Below are 17,560 nucleotides of genomic sequence, written 5' to 3'. Positions count from 1 at the left end.
GTCAGACTCCATGGATCAACAAACATTAACGCAAGATTTTGTCTTATTTAGATATAATTGTATTGCTGTGGCCAGGTGTTCAAGCAAATTAAACATTGCAAGGTCTTGGTTGGTTGCTTTTCTAAGCAATCCCACTTCCAGTATTTGCTCCTTGAGTTTCAGCTGTGGCTTCACTGTACAGGTGTTTGTGTGTTTTGCTGTCTTCGTAAAGTACCAGTTGCACCAGAAGACAACTGAAGCTTGCTCATCTTTCTTCAATGTTTGTGCAAAGAAAGTTGTAACATAATTGCCTGATACTTGTACAGATAGCCAGCACCAATCCATGGAAGATCAGTCAGCTATCTAAGGAGTATGAGTGTTGGGAGGCCTTGATTTAGCCTCCTTGTGCCCTTACGAGGGGGAAGAAAGTGGGTTATACATTTTGTGAAATAATTACGTAAATGGGTTTTTACCCAAGCTTTGTACCATCTTAAGTCACATTGGTTGTGGCCTGAGCATTCTGGCGTTTGAGTCCCTTTCCTCAGTTGGATTCATTTGGCCTTCTGCCCTGAGCTATCAATAGCAGAAAGGCCTTGGGAGCAGGGAGGGAGGTGGCAAAAGGAGGCCGGAAGGACCCACAGGAGTCTCTCCAGAAGCTCTAACCATTCCTAGGCCCTGTGGAATGAAGGCAACATGGAATTCAAATCTGCACACCCTTCCAACTGGGGAATTTTGAGATTTGAAACGGTTCTGCTGAAAAACTAACCTTTGTTAGGATGGTCTGTTGGCTAAAATGTCAGGCCCCAGTTCCAATCTCCACTCCACTACAGAAGGTGGCTGGGCCAGTGATGCACTCTAAACCTAACCCACCTCACAAGGTTGTTGCGAGGATAGAATAGAGAAGGGGAGTTGCCTTGTGGGGGGGTATACATTAAGTAGATAACTTTAACAAAGATTGAGCTTGAGGTTACATTTTGCTATTTGTTTTAGCCAAAAGCTTTTCCTTAACCACCTTTTGATGGATTTTCTGCTGTATAGTTAACCAGTAGTTAATTGTGAGCAGACTTCGGAGGATGGTGGAGGACAGGTGGGCCTGGCGTGACTTTGTCCACGGGGTCACAAAGAGTCGGACTCGACTGTGCGACTGAACAACAACAACAATTAACTAGTCGCACAATGTTGTGGTTATATCTTCTGCCTTTCCTTTTTTCTATCTTATTCTTGCTTAGAAAGGACTGCTGCACCACTGTGCCAGCCTCTTAATTCCCAAGAAGTTTCTTCAGAAGTCCTGTCTGGATCATCTGCTGTTTCTGTTTCTACATCTCTGTTTTGTTTATTTGTTTTTTGAATTTCTGTCCCACCTTTTCTTCCATAATGAACCCCTTGATGGCCACACTGTACAGTGATGAGCACATATTTCTTGTGCTGATGTGGTGTCTGTGCATCTAGTTGCAGTAATGGGTGCAAACAGAAATTGTCCCCCTCCTGTGAAACTTTGCCTCTTATCCCCAGGTTTGGCTAGTTTTTGGCTCACTTTGGAACTAAGTTTGAGTCCAGTGGCACTTCTAAGACAAAGTTTTATTCTGCACATGCACACCAAAGCTGATACCCAGAACAAAACTTGGCTGGTCTTAAAGGTGCCACAGGATTCCAACTTTGTTCTTCTGCTTCAGCCCAACACGGCTGCCCCACCTGAAGCTACGGTCATGCTTTACTGAGCCTCTGATCCAAGCATTCTCTCCCTACCCCCGTGATTCTATATTCCTTTGCATCAAGAAGGGATAGCTGGTCCAGGGTGCCTGTGATGGCAGCCCATGGCTTGCCAAGAAAAAAGAATGCGGCAGCAAGAGAGCCTGAGTGAGTGGGGGAAGGAAGGAAGGCAGGCTGTGGAAGGCACTCAGTTAGTGGATCAGCTGGAGGACAAAGCAAGGCATTTGGATCAACAGTCAGGAAAGCCAAGGGACACTTTGCCCATTTGGAGCTGCCTGTGGGGTGAAGAGGGGGCCTGGCTCAGTGGGGAGGCTGCCTCTGCTTGGCACACAGAAGATCCCAGATGCAGTTCTTGGAGGCATCTTCAGTCCAGGGAACAGGCAGGAGGCAATAGAAAGACCTCCAGAGAGCCTCTGCCAGTGTGAGCAGACAGGACTGGCCTTGATGGACTCCTCCATCATCTGATCCAGCAGGAGGCAGCTTCAGGGGTGCTACTGGGACTGAGTGCAGACTGACAGATCATTTCTCAGGAGAGTTATGATGCTCCAATTCTGAGTAGACTTGCACCCTTCAATGCTTCACTGATTTCAGTAGGCTTTGGAGGATGTAACTTTTCTTAGGGCTGCCCTGTTACTGATATCCAAAACCAAATCCTTTTATTGGGACAAATCAAAATAACAGAAAACAGGGCACAAGTTTTCAAGTTTGTTATACACAAGATGCTGACAAGATCATTTTTAGTTCATTTCACACAGGATGCTGAGATACCTGCTCTCCCCCTCCCCCATTTTGTTTTATTTTTGTGACGTGGAGTCTGATGAAGAGTTTTTATTAGTTGAAAAAGCTTACAGGAAGCTTTGAAGTGGACACTTAATACATCCTGATATAATGCTAATATCTGTATTTTCCAGGGGAAAAGACATGCTCAGAAAGTTCGACTTTATTTACAAATGCACAGTGAACAAGAGGAAGAGCAAGAACCTGGAAAGCAGAAGAGGCAATTTGTGAATGTCCAGGTGATGCTGCCCTTCCACACTAGAAACTGCATTATAGAATCATAGAGTTGGAAGGGACCCCCAGGGTCATCTAGTCCAACTCCCTGCACAATGCAGGAAGCTCACAAATACCCCCCCCCCCCCGGTGATGCCTGCCTCATGCCCGGAAGCTGGCAAGAAAACCCTGCAGGCTCCCTGGCCCAGCTGGCCTGGAGAAGAACTGCTGCCTGGCCCCAAGTGGTGATCAGCAGGCGAGAAGAACGACCTTCCTTTCCCACGGCTTTTCAGGTCCAGACAACGCCCCACCCTGTGCGACAGGAGCCATGCTATCTTTACCAAATATTCCCAGACATTCGTCTCTCATTCCAAATATCTTTCTTCTTCTTTTCTTTCCTCATTTGAGAAAATGTCACGGAAACGAGGGAACAGTCCACCAATTAAACACTCCATCATTAAACAACGTTGTGTTTTGGTTTTAGACGGACGCAAATGTGGACAAAAACACCTCCTGCAGGCTCTGCAGCATGACCTTCACCTCCCCTGTTGTGGCTCAGTCGCACTACCTGGGCAAGATCCATGCCAAGAAGCTGAAGCAGCTTGCAGCTGAGCAGGCTCAGCACTCCGCCCAGACCACTCCGCCAAAAGCTGGTAAAGAAGCAATGGCTTATGCATCCTCTATTCAGTTTGGGATTTGCTGTCCTCCTTTAGGATCAAGGTAGTGAAACAGCTTCCGTGTGATCAGTGGATAAGAGGTGTGCAGTGTCCTCCTTCTCATGCGCCTTTCTGTGCCCCTCAGCATTTAACATTTGGATGGGCCAGGGATCAAGGTTATTTACCAGCCTCCTCACCCCTGGGGCTTGGCTTTTGCCCCAATTCAGATTGGTCAGTCAAAGTAGTAGCCAAAGAGAGGGGGGAGTTGGATGAACATGAAAAGGGGCAGCATTCTGACTGCAGTCTTTTTGCATGAGATTGCAGAGCCACATGGGTTACATTCTCTGCCATTTTTGTGTGGTGATTAAGTGAGCGGACTCTTATCTGGGAGAACTGGGTTTGATTCCCCACTCCTCCACTTGCAGCTGCTAGAAGGGCCTTGGGACAGCCAGAGCTCTAACAGAGGTTGTCCTTGAAAGGGCAGCTGCTGTGAGAGCCCTCTCAGCCCCACCTACCTCACAGGGTGTCTGTTGTGGGAGAAGATAGAGGAGATTGTAAGCCGCTCTGAGTCTCTGATTTAGAGAGAAGGGCGGGGTATAAATCTGCAGTCTTCTTCTTCTTCTTCTTCACTTTTAAAATTCCATTTGCTTTTCAGTGATAAACTGCATCAAAGGAACTCCTTTTGACTTTCTTCTTTGTCTCAGCAGTTCCAGAGTTGGGCCATGAGAAGACTTCACCGGATACTGATGCTGAAGACCCATCTGTCTCCTCTAGTGCTCCTGTCAGTTCAGAAAACCCAGAGAAATATTGCAAGCTTTGCCTAGCATCCTTCAACAATCCACTCATGGCCCATCAGCACTATGTGGGCAAGAAGCACAAACGAAACGAAGCACGTAAGAAACTGATGGCTGAGATGGGGCCTGAGGCTCTCCCTGGGGAATCTGAGGCCAGTGGTAAGTCAGCAGAGCCTGGAGCTCCTGGCCCCACCTGGGATCAGCTGAGCTTGGCTCAGGTTCCCGTTCTCTGACTCCTGGGAGGGTTGAAGGGAAGGAAGGAAGGAGGGAGAGGCTGCGTCAGGCTCTACACGTTTGACTTTTTCCAAGTACACTTTCCCCTGGATACTCCAGTGTGTGATAGATCAAGATGCAAGGCTGTGTTAGTCAGTCTTCAGCAGTAGAAAAGAGCAAGAGTCCAGTAGCGCCTAAAAGGACTGACAAGATTTGTGGCTGGGGAGGAGTTTTCGGGAGCCACAGCTCACTTCTTCAGATACAGCTAGAAGTGAGCCCACCTGTCCTTCTATCTTGGACAACCAGGCCAGTCCCTGTGACAAAGAATAAATGGACATAAGTCTGACATTAGAAACCGCAACATTTAAAAAAAAGAAAGAAAGAAATGGTGAGGGAGCATTTTAACCTTCCAGGACATTCAGCTGCTGACCTAAGAGGAGCAGTTCTCTTACAAAGGGATTTTGAAGGGAGATCAGAGAGACCGCTGAACTGCAACTGATAATGAAGCTCAAGACAAGTGTTCTCCTGGGCTAAATTAAGACCTAGGTTTTCTGTCTCCTTACCAGTGCTGATTTCTCTGCACCTCTACATACCACACCTAATTCCATCACTCCTGCTATTGTCATTTCCCTGCTGTTGTCATTTGCCATCTGAAATCACTCCATTCACCAGGATATAAAAAATGAAACGTTTATACCCTGCCATAAATTGTATTAGTCTTTAAGGTGCTATTAGGCTCTTACTCTTTTCTACTCTAGTGTGTGTTTTCATTTTACACAAACAAGCATTCCAGTAATGTCTTTTCTCAACTGCAGTCTGAAGTAGTCATTCAAACCTCAGATCAATGACAGGAATCTGCTGATGGCATCTTTCAAGGAACTCGAGACTGATTAACCTCTCAGCTGCTGTCTTATTTTTTAAAAATGCTTTATGCCATCATAGTAAATGAGCTGTCTACATGTATTACAAATAATAAAAAAGCATAAAATCACAATAAGATTAATTAAATAGCAATAAGAAACAGTAGTAAGACAAGACAAGAAACAGAAAAGAGTTGCAGGTAAACAAGAATTTTTAAAATGTAAAAATATTCCCCTGAAAACAAGTATAGTAAAAATTAAAGCACAGTTTAAAAGCCAGAGAGCTGGCCATTGATTTGAATGTAAAAAGGAATTACGTACCAATTGTCTGGGGGGGTCAAAATGCTTCTGCAGAGGGCCAGACAAATAGCAGGGACATCATCATCACTTTTGTGTTTCCTGAATATGCATTATATGTTTTGTAATATTTTGAAAGGAACTCAACATTTTGGCTGGGAGAGGAGGAGGAAAAGTGTCATTTTCTTTGCATTTTTTAAATCTGTCTTTTCTTTTTAAATTATTCTAGCCATTGGGGCTGGCAACTATATTTGCCCCATTTGTAGCATCAGCCTTACATCCATAGAAATGTACCAGTCTCACATGAAGGGAAATAAGCATCAAATGAAGTGAGTATCTTTCTTGCATTTCCCTTCTGGTTCTGGTTCTAGAGCTGCACTGGCAGCCTGGGCTGTGAAGCTGGGCGGGGGGATATCCAGAGAGTTTCTGTTGAATCAGTTTTGATATTGTTAGTCTATCCAGTTTCCAACTTGAGTTTTAAATGAACTCCGTACAAAACTTTTGCTAAGGCTCCCTTCCTGCCCCAGGTGTTACAGAAGATGGGAAAGGGATGAGACTCCTGGCGGGGGGGGGGGGGATCCTCTGCTTGTGCTGCAGTTCCTTTGCAAATTGGAAGCAGGAGGGAAAGACTTGTTTCCCCCAAGCATTTAGAACTGACGAGGAAGATTCTGTGCACATAACTCATTTGTGCTCTCTGTGCATCTCGCTGAGGGAGGGGCTTTGCACCTGCTGAGAGTCATGGTTTATGAGCTCCTCAAGCTCACTCTTTTGAGTATGCGGACATAGCCTTCCGAAGCACGGCTTCCAACTGGGCAGTGGCCGAGAGAGGAGTTGCATTGTCCTGCTCAGGTTCCTTTCGTCTGCTGTGCGGGCAGCGCTGCTTGGAGACTTCGGCCACTTCTCCATCTTTCATAGTTTCCCCCTCTTAGGATAGTGTTGTAAATGGATTTCTCTTAGGTTTGCAACAGATGGAGGTGACCTCTTCTTCCCTGTTGGACCCCTGCCCCAAAGCCATCCTTTGCCTTTTCAAGGTCTTCAGAGCTTCTCACCTGCTGCGTCCTGGGAGCTGAACAGGCTCCCAACATTTATGGGGTCAGGTCTCCAACAAGTCACTGTTTTATTACTAGGGAATCCGCTGGGAGGATTCCAGATCACACGGAGTCCAAGCAAGCCAGGAAGCCTCAGCACAGACTGCCCAGGTGCTGCTCAGCTGCTGATCCTGGCAACGGGTTCCTTATTGTGAATTGTGAGCAGATTGCCTTCGGTGTTCAGCTGAGCAACAAGAAAAGCAGGCATAGCAAAGTTTTGCAAAGTTCACAGAATCCCTGTACTTGGACCCTAGAAAAGGCTGCAGGATTTATTCTCTGCCTTTACTCATGGTAGTATCTGAAAAAGGTGTTCCTCAGGGTTCCTCTGTGTGTCTTTGGTGCGGTCCCACATGTGAACGGGGCCTGTGCAGGGCTCACTTTCTGAACATTCTAAATGGCCACAGAAGTGGAGTCGCTGCTGCTTCTCCTCTCCAAGGAAGCCTGAGTGCATGCCACAAGGGCTGGGGGGACAAATGCCTGCGGACCCACCTGGTCACTGCAGCAGAAGCAGCAGCAACTGGGACTTCTGTTTTTAAACAATTAAAAAAAAACAATTTAGAGCAGGGTTAGGGTTAGAGAGTCAAATTTGTTATGAGGGCCAGATTGGACACAAAATGGGACTTTGTGGGACCAAGTCACACAATGTATTGCCAGGTAGTAGACATATAAACTTTATAAAGAATACAGATAAGCACAAAGATATTATTTTTAACTTAAAATACAACCATGCTTAAAACTCTTGTGATATTTTGTTTAAAATGGAAAGGTGGGGGAATAGTGGGATTTGGCAATGCATTTTCTAAAATAAAACAGAAAAGCACAAAGATCACAGCAGAAACTAAAAATAGAAAATGCTCTGAGCCTGGGAAAACAGGAAATGGTTAGATTTTGCAAGCTTTCCCCCCCTCCCCAGATCTACTCAGATTAGCAGTGGCTCTCTCCAGTATAAGCCGCCCTGAGCCCACCTTGGTGGGGAGGGCAGGATATAAATCGAATAAATAATAATAATAATAATATCCCCCTTTGGATGTGGGTTCCCAGGTGAGAGTACTCACTAGGCACCAGTTCATTCCTCAGAGACAAGCTGGCTCAAAGGAGCTGCTCTTTATTTTGAAGGAGCTTCAACTGGCCATAAATGCTTCAAAACTCAGCTTTGGCTCCAGTCCATTGAAATACATTGCAGCAAAAGTTACAAGGAAAACACGGAATGGATTTTCCATTAAGATCTGTGGGTGCATAGACCTCAATAGGAAATCCATTCCGTGTTTTCCTTGCAGCTTTGTAAGCCCAGAAGCCAGCAAAGGCAGAAGGAAGTGGAAATGTCCTCCGCAGCCTCAGAGCATCAAAGGGTGAGGGCAGGAGGGAGAGGAGGGGGATAAAAAAGCCCTGGGTGGGCTGGGTGTGGCCCATGGGCCAGGAGTTTGAAACCTGATTTAGAGCTTTAGTAGACAGCTTATGTATTTCCAGAGGGCAAGGTTTGTTCACCTTGGATCGGCATGACTTCTGCTTATGTGAAGAGGACAGAGTAGATTCTTGTACACATTATCAAAACTTCAGCAAATCCACATCTTCTTCGTGGTCTCTGTGCATTCACACTCATGGGATGAAGCGCCAGCGCCAATCCCCGATCGGTAATTCCAAAGTTCGGGATTTTTCACTGCCCGACCCCGGTAGGCATGCGCAACAGCCCCAGTGCGCATGCCCACCCGGTGGGCGCGAATATCCCACCAGCTCCTTCTTTACCGCAAAGTCGGATAGACTTGTTTTCGTCACTCTGGTTGGTAGTTATTACTTTTTTCCTTCTCCAGGTTTTTTCGTTTTTTCTCCTTGTTCTTGTTATATATATATATATATATAAAAATAATTAAGAGATTATTAGTTAGTTGTTTTACCACTTCGGGGGTTTTTCCCCCCGCCCTTCTCCTGCCATCCGTGTCTATGGAAAAGTGTTGGGGGTTTTTTAAGCGGTGCCTTAAGTGTGGGAGCAAGATCCCTCCTCCGGATGGACATTCTCTTTGTCTGCTGTGCCTTGGGGAAGGTCATTGGGTGGAATCCTGCCATCGCTGCTCAGAATTTTCCAAACTAACCAGAAAAACTGAGCGGCAAGACTTTCGGTGGTGCTGGTGAAATCAGCTCTTGCACCGCAGACGTCGACATCAGCGTCGACCAGCACTTCAATGGCAGCACTGGAATTGATATCAGTTCTGGCCTCGTTGTCGAGCCAACCAACCCAATCATTCCAGGGAGTTGACCGCCCCCACAAGCGTGCGGGCTCGACATCCCATTTGGAACCATCAACCCCGGCCAAGAAGGCCAAAGGGGCCTGGGACTCATGTTCTGCTGAGCCCAGGAAGCACAAGGAGAAAAAGAGGCGCCAAGACAGGCAGACCCCTTCTTCGCCACTAAAGGACCTGGCGATTGTTTCGGGGGAGCCTCCGGAGAAAATCCTCGCTTCTCCGATTCAACCGAATCTGACGGATGTTCCACAAACCTCTCTCTCTGGCTCCGACCAGGAGGCCGACCCTTTAGAACAGTTGGCAGACTCGAAAGAGGGCAGCGATCCTAGCTCAGCATCGGACTTAGAGGTTTCGCAGCCGAGGGACCGCTTGACACCGAAGATGCCCTTGATCCAGGCCGAGAGATTCGGGGAGCCTTTGGACTCTTTTAGACATCCTTATCCTCTGCCCAACTGGGATCCCCGACCGTGGGCTTACCCGTTTGGTGGCTACCCTTACCATTCTCCATACCCGTGGTACCCTCCCTCAGAACCTCTATTGGGATCAGCACTCGAAGGCTTCACACCACTCTAGAGTCTCGGCACACTCTCTCCACCAGGTCGGCGAGAGGCATCGATGCCGACTTCGACCCCGAGGTTGGTCAGGAAGCTGGCACGCTCCAGTGGTCCGGACGTCGAGAAAACTTCGTCGACTAGGATTGCCATTGACACCCCAGGTTTACCATCGGCTGAGAGTATATCGTCTTCGCCATCGACCTCCAGTGACAATGGGGAAGAGCAACTGGGCCATCAGGAGGGATTGTCCCCAGAATCTAGAATAGCCAAGGACCTTCCAATCTCTCCTTCGGAAGATTTGAAGTCCTGTGGGGAACTCATTAAAAGGATGGTGAATTCCTTGTCTTTGCCTCAACCGGTCATTGACGATACAGTCTTTGACATTATGCAGAAGGACACTTCAACAGCGGTAGCCCTTCCCATTACCAAGGTCATCTTGCAAGCCATCAAAGATCCTTGGTCCAAGCCTGCCTCAACCCCTGTCTCATCCAAGCGCATGGGTCACATGTATAGGATCCAGGAGCAGGGCGCAGAGTTCCTCTTCAGCCATCCACGCCCCAACTCTGTAGTAGTGTCGCCCTCCTTTAAGGCTAAGAAGACCCATGCCTCCAGATAAAAAGGGGAAGAGGATTGATACGTTTGGCAGGCGCTTCTATTCTGCGGGCAGTCTGGGGATCAAAATTTCTAATTATTCTTTATGCATGGCAAGGCACCAGTATTCCCTATGAGAGCAGCTTTCACCGCTCCTGGCTTCTCTGCCTGAGGATAAGCGCACTTTGGCCAAGAAGGCTCAGAGGGAGGGAATGCTCCTGGCAAAACAGCAGCTGCAGGCTTCCAAACATATGGTGGACACTGCAGTTAAAACTCTTACCTCGGCTATTACGTTGCGTCGTCACTCTTGGCTTCGGTCCACCGCTCTCCAATTGGACACAAGATCCTGGGTCGAGGATCTTCCTTTTGAGGGTGGTTTATTCGAACGCGGTCCTACAGGAGATGGACAAGAGTATAAAGATGTCTCGTAACTTGGGAGTACCTTCATCTTGCTCTCATCCTGGCAAGTCTCGCCCATGGTCCAAACAATGGCCTAAGAAGCCCTACCACGCCAAATCCCCTGAGGGTTTGTGGAAGCCACATATGGGATAGCATGAGGCTAAGAGTTCCTTCGCTGCAGGAGGGAAAACCAAGTTTTCTTCTTTTTCCTCACATATGGGAAAATCTAAGGCTGGCAGGAATCCCAAGCAAGGACTTTGACTTTGGTATCCCCCTTTCTCCCCCACCCCTCCTCGGGACCCACCCGCCTCCACAGTTCCTTGCAAGCCTGGCGTCAGATTACCACCGACAAGTGGGTCTTGTCCATCATACAGGAGGGTTAGGCGATAGAATTTGTTCAGCCCCCTTCGCATCCCAGATTGGTGATCACACACCCTACAGCGCTTTTGCTGGAAGAAGTTCAAAATCTGCTCAGCAAGTGAGCAATAGAACCCATTCCCAATCACCTCAAAGGCCAGGGGTTCTACTCCAGGTACTTCATGGTTCCCAAGCGGGACGGTGGATTTTGTCCGATCATGGACCTGAGGGGCCTGAACGAATTCATCGCTTATCAGAAGTTCAGACTGCTGACTCTACAAAGCATGCTTCCACTCATCAACAAAGGAGATTGGATGGCTACCCTGGACTTGAACGATGCTTACTTCCACATCAGCATCCTCCCCAGTCACAGGAGGTTTCTTCGGTTTGCCATTGGGATGCACCATTTTCAATATCGGGTGCTCCCTTTTGGGCTCTCTACGGCCCCCAGGATCTTCACAGAGACCATGGTTGTTGTGGGGGCTTACCTTCGGCTCCAGGGTATCATCCTTTTCCCCTACATAGACGATTGGTTGGTGGTTGCTGTATCCAAGGCTTCTCTCAGAGCACATCTACAGTTGGCTCTCAGCCTCTTGAGTGCACTAGGACTTCTGGTGAACGAGAAGAAATCTCACCTGGTCCCAACGCGAAGAGCTCAGTTTATCAGAGCGATTTTGGACACCACCCAGCATCTGCTGTTTCTTCCAGATTCCCGGGCGTTGGACATCATCTCCCTGGTCCAGCTCATTCAGATGGTGAGATGCGCTTCTGTTCTGCAGATCCAACGTCTCTTGGGCCTCATGGCAGCTACTACCAATGTTCTGTGCTTTGCGAGGCTGAGGATGCGAGTCCTCCAGCTCTGGTTCATCAGGAACTACAATCCGGTGAGAGATCTCCCCTCCAAGATTCTGCAAGTTCCTTCGCTGGTGCTTCAATCTCTGGATTGGTGGAAGCTGAAGTCCAATCTTTGCGGAGGAGCTCGGTTTCATCCCTCTCTCCCCTCGCTTATGGTAACAACGGATGCCTCACTGTGGGGGTGGGGAGCACATCTCAGAGATCTCTGCATCGGTGGTCCATGGCCCCCGTTGATGGCTCACCATCATATCAGTTTTTTAGAGCTCATGGCAGTTCATCTGGTCTTTTGGTCGTTTCTACCCCTAATCAGCAGTCAGCCTCTTCTCACCAGAGTGCTTCACAAAATGACCCAGGAGCATCCGGAGGGTATCCTAGTTGCTCCTTGGTGGCCTCGACAGACTTGGTTTCCTGTTCTCCTAGCCATGGCAGGGGGGTGTCACCACAAGTTCCTGTCGGAACCAGGCCTTCTTTTGGCTCAAGGCGGCCGTCTGTTTCACCACGACATTCCTCACCTCAAATTGACAGCTTGGAGGGTCAACTTCTAGAATTCTCTGATAGAGTGCAACATGTGATGTTGAACAGTAGAAAGCTGTCAACTCGCCGCTCTTATGCGAGAAAGTGGTCTAAGTTCCTGTCCTTTATACAGAACAAAGGTATCAATGCACATTCTGCTGGTCTTGTGTTTGTGTTTGAGTTTTTACTTTCTCTTGTTGATGCTGGACTTAAAGCATTCTTCGGTTTGAGTATATCTCGCTGCCATCTCGGCTCATCACGACCCTGTGGATGGCGCTTCAGTTTTTACCCATCAGCATACAAAATATTTTTTGAAGGGTCTTCTGTGGTTTCACCCGCCATCTAAGGTTCCTCCTCCTGCTTGGGATCTGACGCTCGTAGTGGACCGACTCTCTAGGCAGCCTTTTGAACCCTTGGCTACCTGCCCATTGCATCTTCTCGCCAGGAAGACTGGCTTCTTAGTGGCCATCACTACGGTCTGGAGGGCAGGTGAGCTCGTGGCTCTGCGGTGATGCTCCATACATTTCCTTTCAGGACGATGGGGTGTCCTTGGCCCCGGACATCTCGTTCCTCCCTAAGGTGGTATCTAGTTTCCACCTTAATTTGGAAGTCTTTTAACCCACTTTTTACCCTTCTCCTTCTTTGGTGGAAGAGAGACGTCTGCACGCCTTGGATGTTAAGAGGGCGTTGTTTTTTGTGCATCACACCAAGCCGTTCAGGAAGGATCCCAATCTATTTGTTGCCTATGCGGTGCCTAAGTTGGGTCTCAAGATCTCACAGAGGCTTTCTAAGTGGATCACGAAAGCCATTAAACTCCGTTACCTGTTGGCGAAGCGTCCCTTGCCGGGGCCGCTCCGTGCGCATTCCACTAGGGCTGTGGCTGTGTCCACAGCATTCCTGAAGGGTGCTTCTCTGGTGGACATCTGTTTGGCTGCAACCTGGGCATCTCCTCTTCATGCAACATTATGCCTTGGATGTCCAGAAGCGTCACAGCACAGCTGGGTACCCTGGTCCTTCAAGCCACTACTTCTGCATAACCACCAGCTCCCTCCTCCAGGTAAGCCTGGCTTGCTAATCGCCCATGAGCGTGAAGCACAGAGACCATGAAGAAGATAAACAGGTTGCCTACCTGAAACTGATGATCTTCGAGTGGTCATCTGTGCAGTCACACTACCCGCCCTCCTTCCCCTCTGCTGCCGGTCATGGTACTCTTGATAGGTGGCGGTGGGAAGGAACTGGGGGGATATTTGCACCCACCGGGGGGGGCATGCACACTGGGGCTGTCATGCATGCCTGCCAGGGTCGGGCAGCGAAAAATTCTGGACTTTGGCGCTTCATCCCATGAGTGTGACTGCACAGATGACCACTTGAAGATCATCAGTTACAGGTAGGCAACCTGTTTTTTTGTGATTGTTTATGAAGACATCATGCTTCCTTTTGGGTGAGACCTAACAGCTACTATTGAACCACAAAACCTCAGCGTGTGAGAACTAAGGACATCCTGACAGAACAGGCTTCCTTGGGAGGTGGTGGGTTTTCAAACAGGGGCTAGAGGGCCGTCTGACAGCGACGCTGATTCTGTGAACTTAAGCAGATCATGAGGGGGAGGACAGGAGTGGTTACATCAGTGCTTCGTTCTTGTGGCCCCTTCTTACATGCCCAAGGATATGTTGATTGCCAGTTTGGCCAGGGATCCTGGAGATGTCTCCCCGCCCCCCATCTTCCGGGCACAGAGCCAGTGTCACTGGATGTGTGGAGGGGAGATATTTGTGAATTTCCTGCATTGTGCAGGGGCTTGATGACCCTGGAGGTCTTTTCCAACTATGATTTTATGAGTCCTGCTTCTCAGGGATTTTCAGCAGCAACTAGAACTCAAAAGATCAGGGCAGCGTTTGTTCTCATTGCACTTTTTGAGGTGCAGGAACCAAGACGACAAACCGACAACCAGGATGACTCTTCATCTGCAGCTCCACCTTCAGTCCCACCGCAAGCTTTGCGTTCTGCCTGTCTCAGCTGGGTCAGGCTCCTTTTCTTCCAGCTTCCTGACCAATCCTGGACGGCTGCCAGAGGAGCTGCACGGGTCAAGGCAGCAGGCAGTAGCAGCGATGTCAGTCCTGTGTCCAGTGTCCAAACCATTGTCCCTTGCAGAGATGCCACCCAAGGGTCCTCCTCCTCCTCTTCCTCATCTGTGGACAGAGTGATTGGAGTCATGACCACTGGGATGGGATGAGTGACACCCTGATTCTCCCCACCCCCACCCCTCCCTTTTGTTCCTTTTCTCTCAGGTGCTCCTTGGCAGGATGACGGACATTGGACCAAACGTGAATCTTATGGATCCGAATGGGACAGGTACTGCTATGAGCATTTCATGCCTAGATCTAAAAGAAGTGTGTTCTCATTCCAGACCACTGTGTACTCACTGCTGTCATTCGTTTTAGCCATCCTGGCATTCACTTCATAACTATTCCTTTGGAGATGCCTCTGCAGTATCACCGTCGGCCGCAGATTGGGTGCCTTCGTCCTCCATGGGCTTTGGGCCGCCTCCTTGCATCATTGCTGCGTAGACGCATGTGCCACTCTAGGAGAAGGTATGCGCAGCCTTGCCCATCCTGACCCTCTGCCCTGTGGGTGCCTCAGTCCCCAGGGGAAGTGAGGAAGAGCCTGCCAACTGGCTAGCAACAGCTGGACAAGACCTGACTTGGGTTGTTTCACCTCTTCTCACAGATATTTAACACCTGGACAGGCCCAGAGGCACGAGACCTTGGGAGTGAGCAGAAGGGCTCTTGGTCTTCATCTCTTAGTCCCTCAGGGCGGTAGAAGATCTGGCAGACAAAGAGAGAGGAAGAGCTTCTTTGCACTCGGGAGCTTCCCCTTCTCCCACTTCTGTTGTATTTCCCTTTGTGTCCCCACTGAGAAGACAAGTGAGGAATCAATAAAGCGTCTTAGGTCTCCCCTCTGCCTGTTACATCACACGCTGCAGCACTGACCAGCCTGCTTAACAGCCCATCCCCTGTCCTTCTTGTCCTTCCACCCTACTCTGGATATCTTAATCCTTGAGGCATCCCGGGTGAGGGATTTCCCTGGCCTCCCTCTGCACCTGCCTGCACAGAGGCTGGACGGAATTCCGCAGCAGGGCTTCCCCTGTGCGGAATCCTGTAGACCGAGCTGCCAGCCCTTGGTGTGGAGGAGAGGGGGCATAGCTCTCCGCAGAGGCGCCCCCATTTCCTTAGCAGCAGATCAACCTTGACTGTTGTCGCCAGGCTGGCTGAGGCTCCGAACTAGTGACTGGAGCAGAAACTTGAGGAAGGAGGGCTGGGCTGTGTTCAGGCTCTGGAGGACATGATGGGCCTCTCGACTTGGAGGGAGAGCCTCTTCCTGCTCGAGAGCAGAGGGGTGTCAGCATACGAAGCCTGCCCTCTTCAAGCCTCTCACCCAGCCAAGCTGGCCTTGCTCATCGTCTTCCTGTCCTTCTTGGGAGGCTCAGCACTGATTGTAGAGGCTATGTTGTTGCTCCTCCCAGGGGAGCTCATCTCCATGCTTGCAGCAACAGCAGCGACACTTGGGAACCCCTCGCCGCATGCAGCTGGGGGCCCAGTAGGCGGGCACCTTTGGCACGCGTCCTGCCTGGCCACTCCATCAAGAGCTCTGTGCCTCCCCTCACCATCCTAAAAGCAACAGAATGGTCTTTGGCTGCTGCTGGTGGAATTAGTCTTGCCCCCTCTGGCCTTCCAGAACATCAAGACAAAGTGGACTTGAGGAGTCGTTCCGCTTCTGGTACATACCTCTGGCACTGGAGTATCGCATGAGCCAGATCCTCAGTCTTTATTTTATTTTGCTTTATTGGATTAATATCACGCCCTTCCTGCAAAGCAGGTTCTTCTTTCATTATAAGAAATCCCATTATGGTGACCTTCTAATACTGCCGATGGCAAAAAAATGTCCAAATGTGTCTTAGTAAAAAGCTGTTCAAAGTTCCTTAGAGAAGCAGGGGCCAGCTAGACAAGCGCATGTGTGGCAGCCTGAAGAAGAGCCATTGCCTTCTTGAATACAACCCCAGTCATCTTTGTTTTATTACAAGTGGAGCTGTACAGGAGCCAGGCTCTTCTGGTATTCTTTGGAGAACCCCAGTTTACCAACTAAATTTTGCCATGAATTAGATTTCATGGGTCCATGTGACAGTGCTAAAAAACCAAGAAGACTCACATAGAATCATTTTTATTTAGCCAGTTCTTAATGGCTGCTTCATAGGCCAGAACTGTGATTGGCAACTGAGGTCATTCAGGTCTGAACAGACAAAGCTTCTGAGGAACGAGGCAAATTTATTTCCGACTGCTTCTAAAGGGTATATCCAAGTAGGCAGCCATGTTGATCTGAAATAGTAGAAGAAAATAGGAGTCGATTGCACCTTTAAGACCAACTTAGTTTTATTCAGAACGTAAGCTTTAGTGTGCATGCACATGAAAGCTTACGTTCTGAATAAAACTAAGCTGTTTCTAAAAGGTGTGAGTAGGGAGGGGACTCTCAAGGCCAGCAAAGGGTAACTTCCTTAATCATTAACACCCCACGGATGTGTGCAAAAGAGCCATGCTCTGTCCCCAACACTGCTCTTCACCCTGGGAGACAAACAAATGGCCCCTTATGAAAGACCAAAGAATATTCTGTAGCAACACCCAGAATAAAAATGTCAGTAGCAGGGATAAACTAGGTTTTCCAGCTGGTCGTCCCCCATTGTTCACAGGGAGTGAGGGAGGACCAGGTTGCTGAAATCTTGCAGAGTGGTACCAAAACCAGCTTAAATAGCTGTTCAGCCCCCTCCCCCATTGCCCACCCAAACAAGGCAGCAAATAGCCCAAAAGATGACTCCTGCTCCATACAAGAGGGAGTCTGCCACAAAACTACTTTCTTGAAGGTGCAGAGAATTGCAACCCACCAAAACACCCTTTAGTGCTTTTTCCTGAATAACACCCCACCACCACCACCAAAAGGCAAATTGTCAAAAATCTTGAGCTGTTGGACAAGACTGGACAGGAACCTTTCTCATCTTGCTCAGTCTGGAGGTGAAGAGGAGGCAGGGCCTGGTGGGAAACCCACCCCCACCCTGCAAGCCTAGAGATGGAAAGAGGCCCTGCTGCTGCTGCTGCCCAGCAACGGAATGCCCGCCCTCCTCGATGATCCGGCCCTCAGCCCCACTCTTAGGCCAGCCTGCTGCCTCCTTCTCAGAGATGACACAAGCGCTTTAATGTGCACTTTAGCCACTGGAGAAGGTGTCTGACCATGGAAAGGGCATACTTTTAAAAGTATGTCAAAGTGTAAATGAGGCCAATTAGACCCTGTTGTTAAGTAGATATATATAAGTAGATCTTTATAAATGACTTGGATGAAGGAATAGAAGGAATGGTTATTTAGTTTGCAGATGATACTAAATTGGGAGGGGTTGCAAACACAGAAGAAGACAGAAACAGGCTGG

At 48.8% G+C, this 17,560-nt stretch overlaps 1 protein-coding gene across 1 annotated transcript in view; it reads left to right on the top strand.

Annotated features, from left to right (window-relative positions):
- The window catches only part of LOC132583668 (zinc finger matrin-type protein 1-like), a 32,042-nt gene that overhangs the window by 9,860 nt on the left and 4,622 nt on the right, over positions 1-17,560 (top strand). Inside the window, exons 3-6 of the mRNA XM_060255287.1 lie at positions 2,601-2,705; positions 3,164-3,336; positions 4,035-4,288; positions 5,729-5,828. Of these exons, the coding sequence (XP_060111270.1) occupies positions 2,601-2,705; positions 3,164-3,336; positions 4,035-4,288; positions 5,729-5,828 (632 nt within the window). The remainder of the gene's footprint in view (positions 1-2,600; positions 2,706-3,163; positions 3,337-4,034; positions 4,289-5,728; positions 5,829-17,560) is intronic.

This window comes from Heteronotia binoei, chromosome 15 (genome assembly GCF_032191835.1).
Source record: "Heteronotia binoei isolate CCM8104 ecotype False Entrance Well chromosome 15, APGP_CSIRO_Hbin_v1, whole genome shotgun sequence".
Taxonomy (NCBI): domain Eukaryota; kingdom Metazoa; phylum Chordata; class Lepidosauria; order Squamata; family Gekkonidae; genus Heteronotia; species Heteronotia binoei.
This window is presented reverse-complemented; position numbering and strand designations above follow the sequence as displayed.